The sequence below is a fragment of the Podarcis melisellensis genome, assembly GCF_964234715.1.
Source record: "Podarcis melisellensis genome assembly, chromosome: 1".
In the NCBI taxonomy this organism is placed as follows: Eukaryota; Metazoa; Chordata; class Lepidosauria; order Squamata; family Lacertidae; genus Podarcis; species Podarcis melisellensis.
The window spans coordinates 99,206,034-99,226,245 of NC_138528.1; the positions used below are offsets into that span (position 1 = coordinate 99,206,034).

The 20,212-nt window shown below is 39.5% G+C and overlaps 1 protein-coding gene across 8 annotated transcripts in view; it reads right to left on the bottom strand.

Moving 5' to 3' along the window:
• GTDC1 (glycosyltransferase like domain containing 1) overlaps positions 1-20,212 on the bottom strand; it is a 215,496-nt gene that overhangs the window by 125,262 nt on the left and 70,022 nt on the right. For 7 of the 8 annotated variants that reach the window (XR_014172699.1, XM_081929614.1, XM_081929615.1 and 4 more), the window contains one exon: positions 655-822. The exons of the other annotated variant lie outside the window; for it this stretch is intronic. Coding sequence is in view for 6 of the 7 variants with exons in the window: in XM_081929614.1 (XP_081785740.1) it covers positions 655-822 (168 nt within the window). In the remaining variant the exon portion in view is untranslated. The remainder of the gene's footprint in view (positions 1-654; positions 823-20,212) is intronic. 8 annotated transcript variants of the gene reach the window in all.

A 20,212-nucleotide genomic window follows, 5' to 3' on the forward strand; every position in this document is an offset into this window, starting at 1 on the left:
CTTTAGGTTTGTATAACGCCTAATCACAAAGCTTTTCAGTGTAGCTGTTATTAACTTCTTTCATTAACTTATATTCAGGAAATATGTTTGTTTTAAGTAACAATAAAGGGCCACAGCCTTTTAAATGTCTGGGTGTTTTACCACTGCACAATTTGTGAATACGCAATGAAAGAAACGTAAGGATTTATCTGGTATGTTTACTACCCTCTCTCACTAAAAACATTGCCGCAGTACATTTTAATTTTTGTTTACTCCCTTGAAAACCTCTATTTTAATTTCAGCTGGATGCAGTAAAAGCTATTGCTGAGCCAGTGTTGATTAACTGCCCCTTTTGTTAAGTGCTCTCAAAGCAAAAGCACTGAGGTATATACTGGAAATCAGCGCATTTTACTGGAGTACAATGAGACACTCATAATAGTATCTAGGTATACTTGGCATTCAGCAACTCATATATACTAATGAACCTGATACTTTCAGTGTTGAATTGTGTGTGCATCTGTCTGTCTACAAATACTGGAAATCACGTAGGACTCTGTGTATGTCTGTGTATATATATATTAGTATTGAAAGAAAAAGGAAAAAAGAACCCCTGGAGGCATGTTCATGAAGATACTAGAAAACAATTAAACACAAGGGCATGAGAGATGCACCTACCATGAAAGAATCTGGTTGTACCCGTATTGGAAGTCTCTTTCCTGACATTTCTGGACAGGATATGTCAATTGGTTCTCATGGAAGTAAAGGACCTTTTTCAATTTGCCAAGGTCAGGCCGAAGGGCAACGAGTTCAGTCAGGTTAAGCACTGAGCTTGCAAAGAGGATCCTAAGAAACAAGGAAAGTAGTGTTTACTGTCTACAAGGCTGCTCAAAAGTGTCACCCTTCACCCTTTCCCTCCCACCGCTCTCCCCACAAGAAAAACATAACCTCTATAGGGACACATCAGTGGCTAAGCCTTAATACCATGTAGCAGCATTCTAAGTTTTGATCTCTTAAAAAACAGCTGCTAAGGACTCAAGTAGAAAAGCACTGAATCTCATTGGTTTTCTCAGCTCAGTTACAGAGAGATGCAAAGTAAAAGAGAGGGAGAGAGAGCTGGATGGGTTTTATTGAAAAACGCTAGAAAAGCTGTGTCTGAAGGACAAATGGAACAAAGATAAGGCTGACTGGGGAATACTTTGCTTGCCAGTTTCATTACACTTTACTTCTTTATGCAACCAACTACTGAAATTCAATATATGAGCCGGTGTGGCACATGCTCATGTTATGACATAAAGCCTTTTGATTTATGCAATAGACATATCTACTGTGGTTTTTATTTTTCATGTTAAGATTTCCTTTCCCTACTTTTTTCATATTATATATCCACCATAGCATTTGTTGTTTTGTTCATTCTGTCCCGTCTATTGCCACAGTACTTGGAGCAGTCAGTAAGACCTGTCACTGCTTTCAAATTATACAACACAGGTGCGGATCATATGGTAAACCTGGCTGCCTTAAACAAACTTAAAAGGCTATAGAAATATGCAAATGTAGTACTTAGTATCATATGGACTCTTCTCCAAGCAATGAGAAATTCCAGGGGTGTAGTGCTTTAGTTTTCTTTGGGTAGAACATCACTTTAAGCTTACGGTGTTCAATATTTGAGTTTATTTAAAAATAAACAACCTAACAAGAAACCAGAGCTACTGCCCCACATCTAATCACCAAAGAGTCTAATAGCTTGCAGAGCCCAGAAACTCAGTTCTCTTCCTACTCCCCCCCCACACACACACCTAGATTAAACAATCCTCAGCTGAGGCTAGGGTGGGGAGAATGCTCCCTACTCTTTTATCTGACCCCCCCCCCCAAACGGCACATTGCTGTGTGGTCCTGTATCAAGAAGCAATCTTCCAACAATTAGCTTCCATAGAGACACATGACCTGAATATTCCTGGCTGTTAACACTCCTTTGTCAAGTCCAAGACTCTGGCCAGGTATTGCCTTAAGGGCCTTAACGTTTAAGGCAAATCCATGGTGACAGTCCTTTTCACAGAAATCTGACAGCAAAACCAACAACAATAGCATAACAAGTCACTGATGGAGACTGTGGCTATGTTAAAGCTAAGTCACCTCTGACCTGAAACACCCATTTCCTTTTACCACAAAGGAACACTAACACAATACATATTCTTTTTCAAACCCACTCCTTGCGTTAATAAGGAAAGCAAACTGTGATTGAATAGTGTATTCTTTAACTCTCAGCTCCTTGTTCAGGATGTAACACTAAAAACTGAGTTATGATGAATATGCTTTTCAAAGGAACTTTCCAGAATCAGTTGAGTTGTGCTTGAATAGGTACCACAACATCCTGGTCACACCTAGAGAGGCAGAACTCAACAGCTCCACCTTAAGTGGAGCCTCTAATATTAAGGCTAAATCAGAGATTGGATTTGGAGAAAACTCTACAGAAGGAGTGGGCAAGAAGATTACTTTTCATTTTCTCCTTTTCCAAGTAACACCCATAAAAGCATCTTCCAAGTGTCAAGGGGCCTTGTTGAAGGGGATGGGCTGTCATGTGGAGGAATCTCTGAAAACTGAGAAGACACACCTTTTGTAAATGGGGCTACCATTCATGGGTGATGCTACCTCATATTCTGGCACCCCACTCAGCACTCTATGCCACAGTCCACCCCATTCAGCAGGGAGTCCAACACCTCAAAGTAAGTTTTTTGGGGGTGGTACTGAGAACAGGAAAGACAGCATCCACCTAACCCACTCCACAGACATTTCACTGGATCCAACCCATAGTACCTCTTGCAGGCCGCCCTGGAGTTAGGAGCTCGGAGAATGGGAAAGCAAAACAAGCATTAACTTCAGGGCACTGAGCACTGTCACACTGGACTTCTTAATTCATGCTCTGAAGAAGTGTGCATGCACACAAAAGCTCATACCAAGAACTAACTTAGTTGGTCTTTAAGGTGCTACTGGAAGGATTTTTTTTATTTTGTTTCAAAAAGCTTGTAACAAAGGACTACACCAAAGACGTCCGAGGAAGCACAGCAATCACAGAATGAGGGGAGAAGTCCTGTTGTGGATTAGTAACTGGTAAAGAAACAGGAAATGGAACTTGGGAATGGATAGTCCTCCTACTGAAGGGTGCAGAAAGTAGAGTCGCACAAGGATCAGTATAGGGACCCATGTATGTCAACTCCCTCATAGGGCTAATGGCTGAGCATGGAGGTGGCCATGTTTCTTGATGACACCAAATTGTTCAGGGGGGGCTAAAACAAAAAGATTGTGAAGATATCCCAAAGAATCTCTCCAAACTGGGTGAATGGGCAATCAAATGGTAAATCCTTTTCAATGTAAGCAAGTTTGAAGCAATGCACAATGGGGGGGGCACATAACTTCCCATGTACCTTCATGGGTTGTGACTGTTGGACTGCTTTATGATAACAGTGACTGGCCAGGAACAAGACCCTGGGGTTGTAATGATGAAGATGTCGACCCAGTGTGTGTCAGCTAGGAAGGTGGCAAAATCCATGCCAGGGATTATTAGGAGAGGGACTGAAAATAAAACTGTCAGTATTATAAAGTCGTTATACAATGGGCATCTGCATATGGAGAACTGTGAACTGCAGGCATAGGCAAACTTGGCCCTCCAGATGTTTTGGGACTACAACTCCCATCATCCCTGACGACTGGTCTTGGTAGCTAGGGATGATGGGAGTTGTAGTCCCAAAACATCTGGAGGGCCGAGTTTGCCTATGCCTGGTGTACAGTTTTGATCAACTCGCTTCAAGAAGGATATTGTGGAGCAGGAAAAGGTTCACAAAAGAGTAACAAAAATGGTAGGTGCGATGGAGCAACTCCTCCATGAGGACAGGTTACAACATTTGAGGCTTTTTAGTTTAAAGAAGGTCAAGTAAGACGTGACAGGACGAAGGTGTATAAAATTATTAATCGTCTGGAGACAGTGTTCCTCATCCTTCTCCCTCATAATACTAGAACCCGGTGACATTTCTCAACCATATACTGGCAGCTGTTGAAGCACCTCTAGGTAAAGTCCCGTGACCATTCATTGCTAACTCTTACTTGTATGGGACCTCTAGATAACTAAAAAAACCCACAGCTACAAAAGATTTTACTTCCCCACTGAAGCGATAAAACTGTGCTCTTTTAAAAAATAAATCTCATGACATTGTAAGAACGTATGCACAGTCACCCCACAGGTCTGTTTCGTACCGCCACGAAGCCACGGTTTAAAGCTTAAACAACACCTGACAGGGCACATTACAGTGAACATGCCCACAGAGGAACCGTGTATTTGTCTAATGGACTCCCTACGCAGGGCACTGGAGGATATGATGAGGCAGACTTCCACTTAACACCTAGTGCCAGGGAAGGGAAAGGAAGTTTTATTATTATAATGTTGCCCATGACATAAATATATGTCAGCTGTCATTCCGTGTGACATCAACTTTCATTTTACCTCGGGTTATTATTTCAGTAATAAATCCTAACAAGGTGAGCTTTATCATCCCACAGAGTCTATCTAGGAGGTAAGGACACAAGGTGATACCAAGAACGCGGGGAACATGATAATTCCTGACAGCTGCTGCTTGAGCGCAAGTTAAATTGAACAGTTTGTCTCAGCATAAAGATGTTATAAGGTTTTACATTTAATTTTTTTACATAAAACCCAGAGAAAGCCTAGTTAGGCAATCTTTCACAAACATGACATACTACAATCACTGCATAAGCTGGATTAGTGCTTATTACCATGCTACTAGAGAATTAAGCTGTTTTTAGACCACCAAAGAGCTTTAAATTGCAACTTTTGTCTCTGTAAGGGAAACCTATATTTAAACTGTCTGCTAAAGTCAAATTAAAACAGCTACATCATTAGCATGTTATCTCACAAAATAAGAGTAAATTTAAAACTGCCGTTAACATTATTCTTATCCAACCTGATCAACGTTACAAAATGCTAATGCGCAGTGCATTTACGCACACGCACCCTATATACCATGTTAGCAAACACAAGCCCGCTACCCAGCAAAAAAAGCAAAAACAAAACCCAACATTTATTAAGTGATCATCTGTTCTAAATATTCGACACAAAAGGATGCCAAATACTTCACAATGGTGTAGTCAGCCACATGCTTTCCCAGCGCAACCCGAATTTGCCCATAATTGGAACAAATAGAGTAGGCCAAACTCACATGTGAGTGAATGAACTGTTTGAGACTTTCATAGCCATTAGGCACATGTGTGGTGTATTAGATACACATAAATCTGAATACATATTTGCCTGCCCCTTTGGTCTGCAGAATGTAAACTTCAAAATAACTCAGCATCTACGGTGAACGATTTCCCCCATTTTGCCACAGGGCTGGTGAAAGTTGAGCATGATTTTTGGTGGCTCGGTCCTATGGAATGGCTTTGGGCGCACTGGTTCAGCACTGTTCTGTACAGCTGCAGCTATAAAAGACCCATCCAATTCTTGGCAAACAGGTGCATGATCTTCTGGCAATGAGCTGCTTGCCAATTATAACTCTTTCCTTTATTCTGAAAGGGAAGCCTGCCCTCCACTACAAACAAAAATACTTTTGCATTATATGAGTGGGGGAAAGGCATCGGTAGCATGCCTGGGAATGCATTGCTCAATCCCACCACCCATAAACTATTCCCTTGGCTCAAAGGGTTATATAGTTCAGTGCTCCAACAGTGTATGTTGGCTTATATTGTGGATGTATGCTCTGTATTATTTTATTAATACTAATGCCGCATATTTGTAATGGCCTTTGGCTACAATAAATGTATGAACTGCGGCTGTCAGGAATGTTTCTACTTATCTGTTGTTGCTCTACCAAGAAATGGATAGAAGCAAAGTTGCCAGCTGCAGGTTTTGCTAAGAACCAGAAAAGCACAGCAACTTTACTAGTTCTTATACCAGAGTGGATCCATACAGATTAAACTGGCAACAAGTACAGGTTCTCACCCCTTCCGTAGCATGTAAAATAAAATGTATTATTTGACTCCTGATAATTGGCAACATATAGGCAAGAGGATTGAGACTACTGATGAATACTCTGTCTCCCCATATATGAACAGGGTGCCAAACTAAAGAAATGGGTCAATTGATTGCTTTGTTTTTGTTTTTGGGGAAAAAAATGAGTACTTATTCATCAGCTAGCATTATTCATGCATAAAACATAACAGATTACTTACTTTAATACTCAATTATTTATTATATATTAATATTCAATCAACATGTAACAGTTATATTTTGATACTGTATACGAAGGGAATGTATAAATCACAACAAAAAGCTTTTTCATTTGTGCTTCAACAATAAGCAACTTTAAAAATTCCAACAAAGATATAGAGCAATAAACGATAATATATTAGAATCTATAATATAATAAATAAAAAATGAGGACTAATTTATTCTTGACATAGTATGTACAAATGTCAAAAGGCTGAGACGATATAAACTATTTTATAAATTCAGTTTTTATACAGAAACTAATTTGAAATGTTTACAGAAATAATTAAGTCTTACTATTGTAATGTTCTTTATTTTTCAGAAGAAGCCACAAGGGTTGTCATCCCTTTCATCTTAATTAGTCCATGTGTTTGTTATATTTGTTATGTAGTTCCATAAACATTTACAAACATTAATTGTTATGAAAAAAATATTTTTCCTCTCAATGTAATTACTATATGTACATACTAATATATAACTAGCAAATATCTAGGATTGCAACTCATTCATTTATTTTAGAATGTGAACTGGTGTCATCCCCAAAAAAGCAATTTGATAAATCATTCAGTGAATGCTTCTTTAACACATTTTATCTCTGTAAGGAGACATACTGTCCATTGTCAATGCACTGATAATGTTTTGTCTTCTGAACTCCAGCCACAATAGGTCTGTAGTGACTCAAAAGCAGTGCACTCAGTGGCGTAGCGTGGGGGGTGCAGGGGGGGCCGGCCGCACCGGGCGCAACATCTGGGGGTTAGGGTCAGGGGGCGCAAATCCACGGGTTAGGGGGTGCAAATTACTTGCCTTGCCCCGGGTGCTGACAACCCACGCTACGCCACTGAGTGCACTGTACTGGAAACCAACAGGCATCCTATACGACCTTCAAATGCATTCCTGTGGACATCTGAAACTACTGCATTCAGTTAGGCCTGGTTATTAATACTTGCAGCATGGGCTTGCAGGAGTGCCCCATCTTCCATATTTGTCTTGGTAACATGAAAAGCCTGAGACCATGCATAAGGTTCCTACATGCCTCACCTTGTATAACCTCCCATTTTTCTGGGCTTGTTGCGGCATGGAGAGGGGGACTTGCAAGTGTGTCTTACATTGTCACCATGTTGCGGGAAGGGAAGGTGCTGCAAGGGGCTTCCATGCCATGCAGACTGGTTCCTGGTAGTCAAAGCAGCTGGAATGCAGATGCAGATCTGCTGTTCTCAATAAAAGTAAATTGGGGACATGCATAGCCAGAATACAGAGACCCGGGGGGGGGGTGTTCAAAAACTGTATTATAGGAGAAAAATGCCATAGCAATTTATCATAAACTGTTCTGAAATAGGCATGTTTCTCCAAATGCAAATGGTATAGATGTCTTTCAAAAATACACCATAGAAAAACAAGCCTGTGCAACAGTATTATGTTGTGGACATGAATACTGTCCCTTAAAAAAATGAGGTTATGTTTCCCCCCAGTTTTATACATTCAAGGTGCAGATTTCCTGATTTGTTTCTCAAATTCTGATCTTTTTCAAGGTGTTCTATTAAAATTCCTACCAACTAAAACAGCCAAATTACAAATTGTTCTAGTCTGGGGAAAACAAGTGGGTTCCCTCAGTGTTACAAACTCCCATTGTTCTAGGTGCATTTTGTGAAAGGGAATTTCATTAGCGCGAGCAGTTTCTGAGCTCTGGACGCAGTACTGAGCCTAAGATTTCATATTAAAACTGCAGAGTGGAAGGAAAAGAGGATCTGCCTCCCCACTTCCAGCTACTTCCTGAAGCCTGGAGAAGATACCATCTTAAGAATATTAAGGGGGTGGGCAGGGGAAGGACTAGACCATGTGAAAAATGAACATAATATTTTAGCTGCAGTTCATTCATTTTCAGCTTTGTATTTTTGCTATTAAAAAGGAGTGACTAGACATTCTGTTGTTGCGCCCACAACCTAGGTTTAAGGTGCCATTTAGCTCCTAGCTTTCAAATCTCAGTTTCTAACACTGTCTTTCCTCAAGATTAGTTTAGCCCTAAGAAAGTAGACATGCCTGTAATTTGCTGAATCTCCTGCTGCTTACATAAGCGCAGAATAGTGTTTTCATTTGTCAATAGATTGTTCAAGGAAGGAGTCAAGTCTATTCATTGACAGATGTACAGCGCTGTCTCCCAGATTAGGAGCTAAACATCAGAGAAGTTATATGTGATGAATAGAATGCTTTAAAAGGGGGAAGAGTCCAACCAACACCCAGCAAACCAAACTGTCTCCATGGAAATACCACCTCATTTATTTCGCAGAACCAACCAAAGTCTGTATTACTTAGTAATAATCAAACCATCTGGACTTTTCTTTGCAACATCAATTCCTAATCATGGTCTCTGACCCAAGTTGCCAGCATGTCCATTTTTCTGGTAATCCTTTTCCAAGATGATGATCCCAAAACACTGTTTACATCAGGTGGGAATCTGTGGTTCTCCAGATATTGTGGAGCTCTAGCTTCCATCAACCATGTTGGCCACTGGTTGAGGCTCAGGGGAATTTCAGTCTAAAAACATCTGGAAGGCCACAGATACCCCAACCCTACCATAAATCAGCACACCGCTAGCCATTCCTACTGAGTAAGGCATTGTACATAAAACTGAAAACTGATACCCTATCACAGTTTCACAGAGTTGTTCAGGAAGAATAAAGCAGCTATAAGAAATTTTGCACTCCAGTGTAAGCAAGGTTATAATATTCAATTGGCATAAATTGATAAACTTGTTATCCTCATTAGAGGTATTCTATAGCTGCTGAATTCCATTGCTAAATCCCCAGTACAGTTTTGATATAGCTTTCCAAGAGCAATTCCAAACAACAGCTAATCAGATAAGTATTTTTATATTAAGCTGTAACATCAAGAAGTAAACTTTAAAAAGATTTTGAGATAGACTTCTGAGATTTAACGAAAGAGCCTTTAAAGACTGCTTTTATTTTTAGGTAACTTCATTCAAGCTTCCTGAGTTTTATGAGGAGTATGGTAATAATTTTCTCCTCCCTTTGTAGTTAAGTTTAGCCACAATTAATTACTGGCAGATACACATTTTCACTCTTAGACCTGATGATTCACCACGAGCCATTATATTACCTTCTTTGCTTCCATCAAGGGACATACCAAATAAGTAGGGTGACCTTTTTTTCTTTTAAGAAAAAAGAAATGGACTAGCTTCTGTTTCTGAGAGAATATGGAAGCTTATCTGCAGACACAAATATGCAAACTCATCTACGATACACTGTAACAAAGACAGCAACCTTGTGCACAGATAAATCTACAGAAATTCCCCTGAAATGAAAACACTTCATGGACAAATAAATATGCAAGCTGTAAAACTGAGGCTATGCACTCTGACCTGGAAACAAGGTCCACTGAAAATATTCAGCCTTTCCCTCCTATGTAAACTTGCATATGATTGCACTGTAAGATTATTTTAATGTGCCCTATGATCAGGGAAGGGTTATTTTATTACCAGTATAATCTTAGCAGAACATAAACCTAGTACAAAGTTTACCCCAACTTCTTAGGGTTGGGGCACCTTATTTGAAAGTTTCCCTATTCCATAACCTTGCTGGCCTTGTGAGTGGGCAAGGAACACCTACTTATGAAAGATCTGCCGTAATTATTTGGAAATGTCAGAAATACGCAGAGTCAAGGGGTTGGTAAAACCTAGTTGAATACAATCCAGAAAGACCGCAGTGGTCTTTCTGGAAGGTGTTTAGTACAAAGCATGCAAATGTACTTCTCTTCATATGATCTTACATTCCCACAAGATGCAGTAAGACTACCATCTTGGATGGCTTTAAAAGAGGACTATTCATGTGGGATAAAGGCTATCTATCAATGGCAACTAGCCAGATGGTGATGTTCTGCTTGCCCTGTTGAAGGCAGAATGCTTCTGAATACCAGTTGGTGGGAACTGCAAGCGGGCAGCATCATGCTGCACTAGGGCCCTGTCTTCGCAAGGGTATTCAGTTGGACACTATGAAAGCAGAATGCTAGACTAGATGGCCCTTAACGCTTTTAGGGGATGGCTCACTGCATGAATTCCACCAGCTACTTTTCTCAGTATGACTGCTCTAAACATGCTTGTGCATGTGACTGCATGTAGAAAAGGAGCATGTGATCCAGCACATGTGACCCAGGTACACTAACAAAGACATTTCTGTGACCCAGTTCTTATATTTATGAAACCAGCAATCTTCTTAGCATTATGTGCACAAGTACTTTCCTGTGCACAGAATGTGATTTGTAAAAGGGACACCATGTGCCATGGTTTAAGGGTACAAAGTATTCCAAACGGACTTCCTCACTCAAATGTTATGTTATCTGTATGGTGGAGGGAACTGCTATGTGCCTACTCCTCCACCATGCAAAGTGGCTTCCTAGGCCCCGTGGAACTGGGCTTGTGACTGCAATAACTCCAAACTTCCAATATAGTTGTATAAATGGTTCCCATACGTATCAGAATCCGGATACTCCCAAATCATGTATCTCTCATCTGGAGAATATCATGAGATGACAATAATGTATATGAAAATTGGACCATATGTCAAATCCAAAGAGGAGAGCTGCAGGAGTTGTCAAATTCCGTTATCTTCTAGAATGGGATTATAGCATATAACAATAGCTAAGCACTCCTGCTTCCCTGAGCACTGAGAAATCCAGGGGAATATTATTACCAGGGTAAGTTTTCTTTGGATGCCATGAGGAGGAGGACATACTGGCATCTTATGGTGTCTTTGTAGTATTTATTTACAAATATACAATGAGAGCACCAGGCGTGCCAGGTTCCGCTCCACATTGGGGGTGCCTGCTGCGCATGTGTTATGTCATATGCATTGCACATGTCACATGGTGTGACAGGTCCCATCAGACCCTCCCACGACTGCAATGGGCTCCACTGGGACTTGGCATGGCATGTGACATTACACGTGATGCATTGGGTTGCCCAGTCAGATACCCGCAGTGGAATTTTTTGTGGGTGTCTCAGCACCCAGGGCCCTCCATAGATGACACCTGTGGAAAGCATTCTGGAAGCAGATTCCAAAGATGGAGAGCAGAACTGCTAATCTCATTAGGTTTCCGAAAAAGGAAACTGTAAGGTGCTTCATCTTTAGAAAACCGCATGTAAAAATAAATAAATAAATCATGTTTTGCTTCTACCTGTGGGTTGTATCAAACTAAGTTATTCTCTGAGGCAACCCATTGAAATTAATGGACCTAAGTGAGTCATGACCATTCATTTTGGTGGGCCTATACTCAGTATGACTAGCATTGGTTAAAACCTTGCATTTTTGTCTTTCCTCTAACCCTGATACATGTCTTGAAGAAAGGCTGGATAAAAATTAAGGAATATTAATCTTTAAAACCCCAATTCTTGGAGACCATCTTGGCTGTGAGCCCTGGAAGAGCTGCTCCCTGCTATGCAGGCCCTTTCCCACCTGGCTTAGGAAGGCAGGGCCCTGACTGACTCCAGTTACAAAAGCTGAGGCTGCTAGAGACCATTTTGGCTATCTCTTTAGTGCAGACCCAGGTTACCAAGCTTGAGCTTTAACAGACACTGCTCACCATGAACCCCCATTAGCAGGACTGGCAGTAGATATGTTCTACTACGCTTATGATGATATTTTAATTTCTTGCAAGCTATGCCATTTTAAATGTGCATTTTATATTTTACTTCCTTTAGTGATGTTTTCTTTCAAAATGCTTGAAACACTTTTTTGTTAACTTTGCTGAGTTAAATGTGCATTCTGTAGTTGACCTCCTTTGTAATGTTTTATTTTGAAATCTTTAAAGATAATATTTTAGCTTCCTGTAAATTACATTGCTTTGAATGTTTACTTTATGTTTGACTTTCTACAGTAATGTTTTATTCAGTATTTTAACATAGGTTGTAAACCACTTTGAGATTTTCTTATTAAAAGTATAAAGCGGTGTAGAAATGAGCAATTGTAATAATAATAAAGCTTATTTGTTGTATCAATTGAGTTTAACCCAAACTAAATATTCCCACCAAATGTTTTTATAACATAAAATCGTATTCCCACTGTAGGAGAACAAGGTAAATTTAAAGGGGGGGGGGGTTGAAACAGGATTTTCCCAAGAAAGCTAAGATAGTCCTTGAAAATCGAAGATTGTCACAAAACCTGAGCAGCTGGCAACTCTGTCACCATGAAGTATCCATATGGAAGACCGAGATGTGTCAAACTACCCAAAACGGTTTTGGATAGTGTAGAGAGACTGAATAAATAATTCAGTATCTTCAACACTTTCAACAGCAGGTAGTGGATATGCTACCTGCTTCTATGATGTGCCAAAATGTAACATGTGAGAGAAGGAGAGAAAGAATGCCTTTTTCTTCAAACTGTTGCCATGTGGATATATTGCTTGAGGAAGTTCTCGTTCTGGAGGCATATGATGCCTATCACAGGTTTGTCAGCAGCAAGCAACATGGAGTTTGTTAGCAGAAGTATGGCTGAAAATAAATAGCTGACAAACAACTTTGTAATAAGTGTACATAATACTTTCATTTTTCTCGTATTAACCAGCAAATCAAATCGGTTTTCAGGATATTCAAAGACAACACTTACAGAACAAACATAAGGCAGTCTTTTCAGATATGCATATGTAATTTTTTACTTATTACTATTTAAATTAATGTTTTACACAGACAGAAATTACAAAATGCTAAGTGAAATGCCCATGTGTGCATATGTGAAGAGACGGACAGACAGAAACACATGTACACACGCAAGACTGCTTCTTTATTCATTTTGTAATTTCCGACCATGATAAAATAGCAACCATAAAATGGAATATATTCTTCCTTTGCACCCTTATTTTAAACAGGCAAAATGTAAAGGAGATGTTGCAAAAAAGTTTGTTTGAAAACAGACTATATAATCACACAAATTATTTCAAACTATAATCCATAGGATCACAGTCTACGACTGGCATTTAAAGATTCTTCTGGTTTTTAGCGTTTAGTTCGCAAGGGTTGGTTCATACACTCACATCTGCGTTTTGATGACTACAGCTGGGAGACACGCAACAGGGACAGAAATAACACAATGAAAAAGTGAAAGTATTACCACAGTATTTGAAAATGCTCAGTAACTGCCCAATACCTGCATGCAGTTTCTGAGACCCAACTCTTCCCTTCATTGACAGCATGTCTGATGTGTAAAAGAGAGGGATGTTGTTGTATTTTTTAATGTGGTGCCCCAAACTGTGTGGTGCAACAGCTTCTCAAGGAAGGTTCTTCATGACACCTCCCCCCCTCCCCAAACACACACATATATATGAGTTTTAATATTATTTTATTCAGGTGGGTATTTTTACATGGAACCTACAATTTTTAGCTGCCTCCTTGTAAGCTGCCTTGAAGAGCATAGTATAAAATAAGTAAAATTTGTCTTTAGCATTAAATCGAGCACGAGGAAGTATGCAAGTGCTCTGCTGTAGCGTATTTCGTCAGGTCCGTTCACGTGTTTGCAAAATACTGTAATTTAGATTTAGTGAAATGTTTCCCCAAGTCTCCAATGCAGATTTGGGGGTCATGGCATGGGAAGAATTAAGAAAGTGGAAGTTCCATTCCACAAGCAGATATTCCACTCACACAGGTATGTGATCTTGGACAGAGGACTAGCCTTTTCTCAACCTTATATTTTATGTTCCAGGGTTTTTTTTTAAGCAAGTTAGAACTGGACTTTAATATAAAATTTCATCTTCTCCAGATACACTGGTTTTCTCAGCAGAGACTTTCTAACCAAGATCAGCGCCTCTTGCTAATGGTGACAAGTAGCTAAAACAGCTGCAGCAAAGAACCATAATAGAGTCAGTCTTATATCAACAATGTAATAAATTTTTGATACATTAGTTTATTATTGACCCTTTAGTAACATTACAAACAAAAACAGCATCCATTATTATTATTATTATTATTATTATTATTATTATTATTATTATTATTATTAAATAGAGTGGTTTTAGAGATCCTAATCAGACTCAGACTGGGCAATCTCCTATCTTGTGAAAAAGTCAATTTGTAATACATCTAAACTGTATTCCTTATGGAGTAGAAACGTCCTTCTACATGTTCCTTTTTACTAAGAAAAAATAAATGTAGCATCAGAAAAAAAGTCCTAGATATACTAGAGAAGATTCTCAAGGTCAGGATATTTATTTGCTTTTTTCATCTCCCTATCTCCCAGTCCATGGCGCTGTGGGTAAAACCTCAGTGCCTAGGACTTGCCGATCGTATGGTCGGCGGTTCGAATCCCCACAGCGGGGTGAGCTCCCGTCTTTCGGTCCCAGCTCCTGCCCACCTAGAAGTTCGAAAGCACCCCTCAGTGCAAGTAGATAAATAGGTACCGCTTTATAGCAGGAAGCTAAACGGCGTTTCCGTGTGCTGTGCTGGTGCTGGCTCACCAGAGCAGCCTCGTCACGCTGGCCACATGACCCGGAAGTGTCTCCGGACGGCGCTGGCCCCCGGCCTCTTAAGTGAGATGGGCGCACAACCCTAGAGTCGGACATGACTGGCCCGTACAGGCAGGGGTACCTTTACCTTTTATCTCCCAGTCCAGCCTCGGTCTCCAATTGTGCCATGATTTTTATTATCATGTTGCAATGGGTTCTTTCTGGATTCCACATGTCTCAGTAGGTTGATCACAAAATCAAGTCTTAATCAACTTGCCTCAGCAATTAAGGTTTCTACACACTGACCCCCTATTCCAGCACACACTCCGCAAGTAACCTAGTTCCTTGGACACTCAAAAATGCACAGTGCAGTGAAAGGGAAACGGTTGTCTATTTCTACCTCTTCCAGGAAAACATACAGCTCTGTGCCAGGGCGCATATACCCAAATTCAACATAATCTTTATTCCCCCTGCGTTAAGTATGGTATGCATTTAGCATCATGTACCTCTCTGTTTCCTCCATGAGTAATAACTTGGTTCAGGTGTTATTAATAAAATCAGTTTTATTTTAAATAAGGATGCTATTCCATAACCTTTGAAGCTCACACATCAGCCTAACTTGGCCCAGCTTTAGCTCATCTGGTCTTTAAAATTGTTCCTTTCATGTGGTTGGCCCATGAGCCATGCATACTGCCTCTCAATCAGGCCACTGTACACCAGCAGTGCGAGGGTGATTTGCATGATCTGCATTGTGCCGTTTGAGCTTCCATGGCCTCTTAAGAGCCATGTACAAAAGAAAGCACTGCCAAGTAACGTAGAAGAGTTTAGTTAAAGCAGATGAGACTATTTTAAGTTGAGCTGCCTATAACTACAACAACAACAAAACAACAACAAGAAGAAGAAGAAGACTAAAGACAGAAGTTTTAGGGAGAGCCTGTTGAATCTATTTGTAGAGATTCTGAACAAGAGATTGGCAATTACCCTTTTTAAAAAGGAGGCAGCTTTTAGAGAAATGAAGCAAAAACAAAAACCCAGTGTATTTAAAATACAGAATCAGACTTCCATAAACTTTTCTTGCATCTCTGAGTTTTGGGCATCATGCTGTGCTTCCAATGTAATTATTCCATAGGCCATAAATGGATACGATGACATTAGATTTTCTACTTTTATTATACTTAGATTTAAGACAAAATTAAAGCAAATGGCTTTGATTGCCTAATTCTTTTTTTCATCCTGAAAATGCCCTGTATTTTAATCAAATGTGATCAATAAAAGCTGTTGGATAGGTCATTATTACGCAAATACCACTGCAGTGGTCTCAATTAGAAGTCAAGAAAAGTATTAGGTTTGGGTGGCACGCTTACCTGTGGCAGGAGAAAGGTGAGGTTCACAGAGGGTTTTCTAGTCATATAATTAGAGGTTCACTATTGGAGGTGTGGAATAGATATAAAAAACTGATTGAAGAAGGGACCCCTTGGTGGCTCTCCCCAGTGGATATCATTAAAATAAAAAAACCAAACATGACGGGGGAAAGATGGACCTATGAGGATCTTTTAATTAAGACAGAAGAAGGTTGGAAGGTGAAGTCTTATGACGAGTTGAAAGATAAGATAAAAGAATGGTTACACTTTCACCAGATCAATGCACTGTGGGGTGAGCACAAGAAACTGGGGATGAGGGATAAAAAATCAAGATTTCAGGTGGAAATCTTAGAGAGTAATGATAAACACCTCTCCAAATTATATAAACAACTATTGGAATGGGATACAAGAGAGGATTTGGTGAAGGGTGTGATGGTAAAGTGGGATAGAGACCTTGGACACAATATCGATTATAATAAATGGCAGACACTCTGGAGGAAAGGTATGAAATTTACAGCGTGTGCAACCCTCCGAGAAAATCTAGAGAAAATGATGTACCGCTGGTACCTGACCCCAGCAAAGCTAGGAAAGATGTATAAAACAGTTGATAATAACTGCTGGAGATGCAAAGATAAGATTGGGACCTTTTTCCACATCTGGTGGACCTGTGAGGCAGTGAAGGAATTTTGGGGAAAGATTTATGACGAATTGAAAAAAATCTTAAAGTACAATTTCCCCAAAACACCCGAGTTGTTTCTTTTGGGTATGATTGGCGAGGAAATAAAAAAATCAGATCAAACCTTTTTCCAATATGCGATAGCCGCAGCGAGGATCTTAATTGCACAAAAATGGAAATCCCCTGATATGCCTACGATTGGAGAGTGGCAAGTGAAATTATATCAATATATAGAACTAGCGAGATTAACACAGAAAATAAGGCAAAATAATACTACGAAACTTAAAGATGAATGGAAGAAATTTTTAATTTATGTTGAAAACAATATGGGCATTAGTAACACAACAGCAGATGATAATTAACACCTTCGATGTATAATACTAATGTAAGTTCTACTGCAAAGATTATATAATGGTTATGCAATCCTAGACCAAGTTGAACGGAAGTTTGTCTTTTACCGTTTTTTCTTTTTTTTTCTCTTTTCTTTCTTTTTTTCTTTTCTTTTTTTGAATGCGTTTTTTTTCTTTGTAATCTCTTTTTCTATTGTTATTTTCTACTTTTTAATTGTATGTATATGTATATATGTATCTGATGTATGATGTGTAATGTGAATCTTTTTTCTAATAAAATATATTTTTAAAAAATAAATAAAAAAAAAAAAGAAGTCAAGAAAAGAGGGAAAAGTACCAAAATCCACCCAGTCTTCATGAAAAACAAACACTGAATTTATATAAATATCCATAATTAGTTGCTTACCTTTCTAGGACACACTGTTTTCATTCTGCAAATGCAGACACACTCCTGGCTGCTACCGGAAAGAACACTTTCCCGTTTGTAGTCTGAGGAACATCAGAGTCCTTCTGGATTAGACCAAACGCCTTATGCCCCTAGGAAGCCCCAAAGCAGGACCTGAGTTCAACAGCACTCTCCCTACTTGCCCCCCAGTAACTGATATTCAGAGGCTTACTGCCTCCCACAGTGGAAATACAACAGAACCATAATGACCATTAGCCACTGATAGCTTTATCTTCCATGAATATGTCCAGTCCCCTTGTAAAGCCATCTAGATTTGTGGCTATCAGTACATCTTACGGTAACAAATCATACAATATCCTTGGTGATGTGTGGTGCCCAGAATTGTACACAGTATTCCAAGTGTGGTCACACCCTGTATTTGTGATATGGCATTATGATATTCAGTGTTTTATTTTCAATTATTTCAAATTTCTTTCCAAATGATGCCTAAGATGGAATTCTCTTTTTTTGGTTGTTGTTTTTTTCAGCAGCCACAAATTAGATTACAGTGGTACCTTGGGTTAAGAACTTAATTTGTTCTGGAGGTCCGTTCTTAACCTGAAACTGTTCTTAACCTGAGGTACCACTTTAGCTAATGGGGCCTCCCGCTGCCACCACACGATTTCTATTCTCATCCTGAAGCAAAGTTCTTAACCTGAGGTGCGATTTCTGGGTTAGCGGAGTCTGTAACCAAAAGCATCTGTAACCTGAAGCGTCTGTAACCCAAGGTACCACTTTGAAGTTTTATTACACTATCTATCACAACTCAATATCCCTTTCCAGGCCAATCACTACTATTTCAGACTCCCTCCAAATATAGCTGGAGTTGGGATTTTTGTCCCATAAGCATCGCTTTAAACTTGCTTACACTGAATTGCACTGGCCATTTTAATGCTCACTCCCTTAGTCTGGAGAAATTCTTTGGAGGTCCTTTCAACTCCTTTTTGTTTTACTACCATGAATAATATGGTATCATCTGCAGGATTGGCAAGCACACAATGCCTACCATATCAATCCTAAATGCATGATTGGTGACACACTCCTTCATTCCATTTCATCTGTAGTTTAGCTTAAACTCTGTTACAGCATGGGCTGTAATTATGAGACAGACTGACGACATGCAGATGACACAACAAAGCATAGTTTAGCATGACTACCAAGAGCTTTTCACTCACACATTCCCTGCTTCTCTTGCAGTGAGGAGTTGAGAAGTTTTCACTTTCAATTTCCACTAACTATAGTTGGCATATCATCAGAATTCCAAACTGTTGTTAATGTTAACTATGGTGTGTTTAAATAAGCCAGATTCAGAACTGGCTGACCATAGTTAACCATAGTTCATAACCATAGTTAACATTAACATTAATCAGTATGGATGACCTGACAAACTGAGGCTGAAAAAACAAAGAAGTGAAACTTTCCAAACTCCTCCTCATTGAGAGGAGGGGAAGGAGCAAGCAAGCCCGAATCTTACTGCAGTTCACTCACATTACACTAAACTATGGTTTAGCAACATGTTCTTTTCTAGAAATCAGTGACCAGAAGATCTAGATTTTAAGAACACTAAATTTAAGCTTTCTATCTTCCATGTAAGTCCAACACCTATTTAGGACCACGTTTCCAAATACTGTCTGATTTCAAAAATAGCTTAGTAGCATAATATTCTTGCTCAACCAATATTTTACTCCTAAAATCACCTTTTAACGGCAACAAAATATAGAAATGCTGAGGAAAGTTGGACTATTACAAAGCATTTTTGCCAGATAACATTTTTATTTTTTATTTTGAGTGACTCAGATACTAGACATATTAAGACGATACAGGCATTGAGATGTTCCGTTTTTCACCTTTGTTCACTTCAGGAAAGCCTGCAGTGGCGGAATGTTGAAGTGTTCACAGAAACTAGATTTTATCATCATACATGGACTTGGCAATTGTACCAGATACTGCAATGTCCTGATATGACAGGTGCTGTGAGATGCTACCTTTCAGGGACTCTTCACTGATGACATTTTTCCTGCTTGGTGTAGAGGAGGGAAAGGTGATAATCGTAATGTGTGATGCCGTGATTACACCTGTTTGCATGACACTCATTCATATCAACTGAGCGCGTTCTTAAACACATAGCCATTCCTAAAATTACAGTGCATCTTCAATGAGGTTTTAAAAAGTTTAGAAGTGCATCCAATGTACTCCCAAAGCTATGTAATATACAGGTGAAATGCTGCTAGAGCTTCGCATGACACCCACATACCCTTTATGTCCATGCCACAGAAGATACACAGCCAGATTAAATTGCACTGCTGATACTGAATGACTAGCTTTCAGATGCTGGGCTGGTGGATGATGATGCTGAATTACCTTTATTAAAAGAAGTTCTGTGCATTTAGTGTAGCACTATGATAGTATTTTGTAGTCTTAAATAATATGCATAGTCTTAAAAAAAATGCCAGATGAAAACACTGCTGATAATGTGCTGTGCTATTAAAATGTTGTGTGCGTGCATGTGCACACGCACCCAATTTTTCTCCTAAGAGTCATCACTACTGCCTAAAACTAAAAAGTGATAATTTAAGACATGTAGTTACAGAGGCTGGAGTGCCAAACTTGCATTCTTTTAATTTCACATCACAATTCTGTGATGTGTTCGGAGAATATACGGCAAGAGCCACTAGCACAGGAATCCAA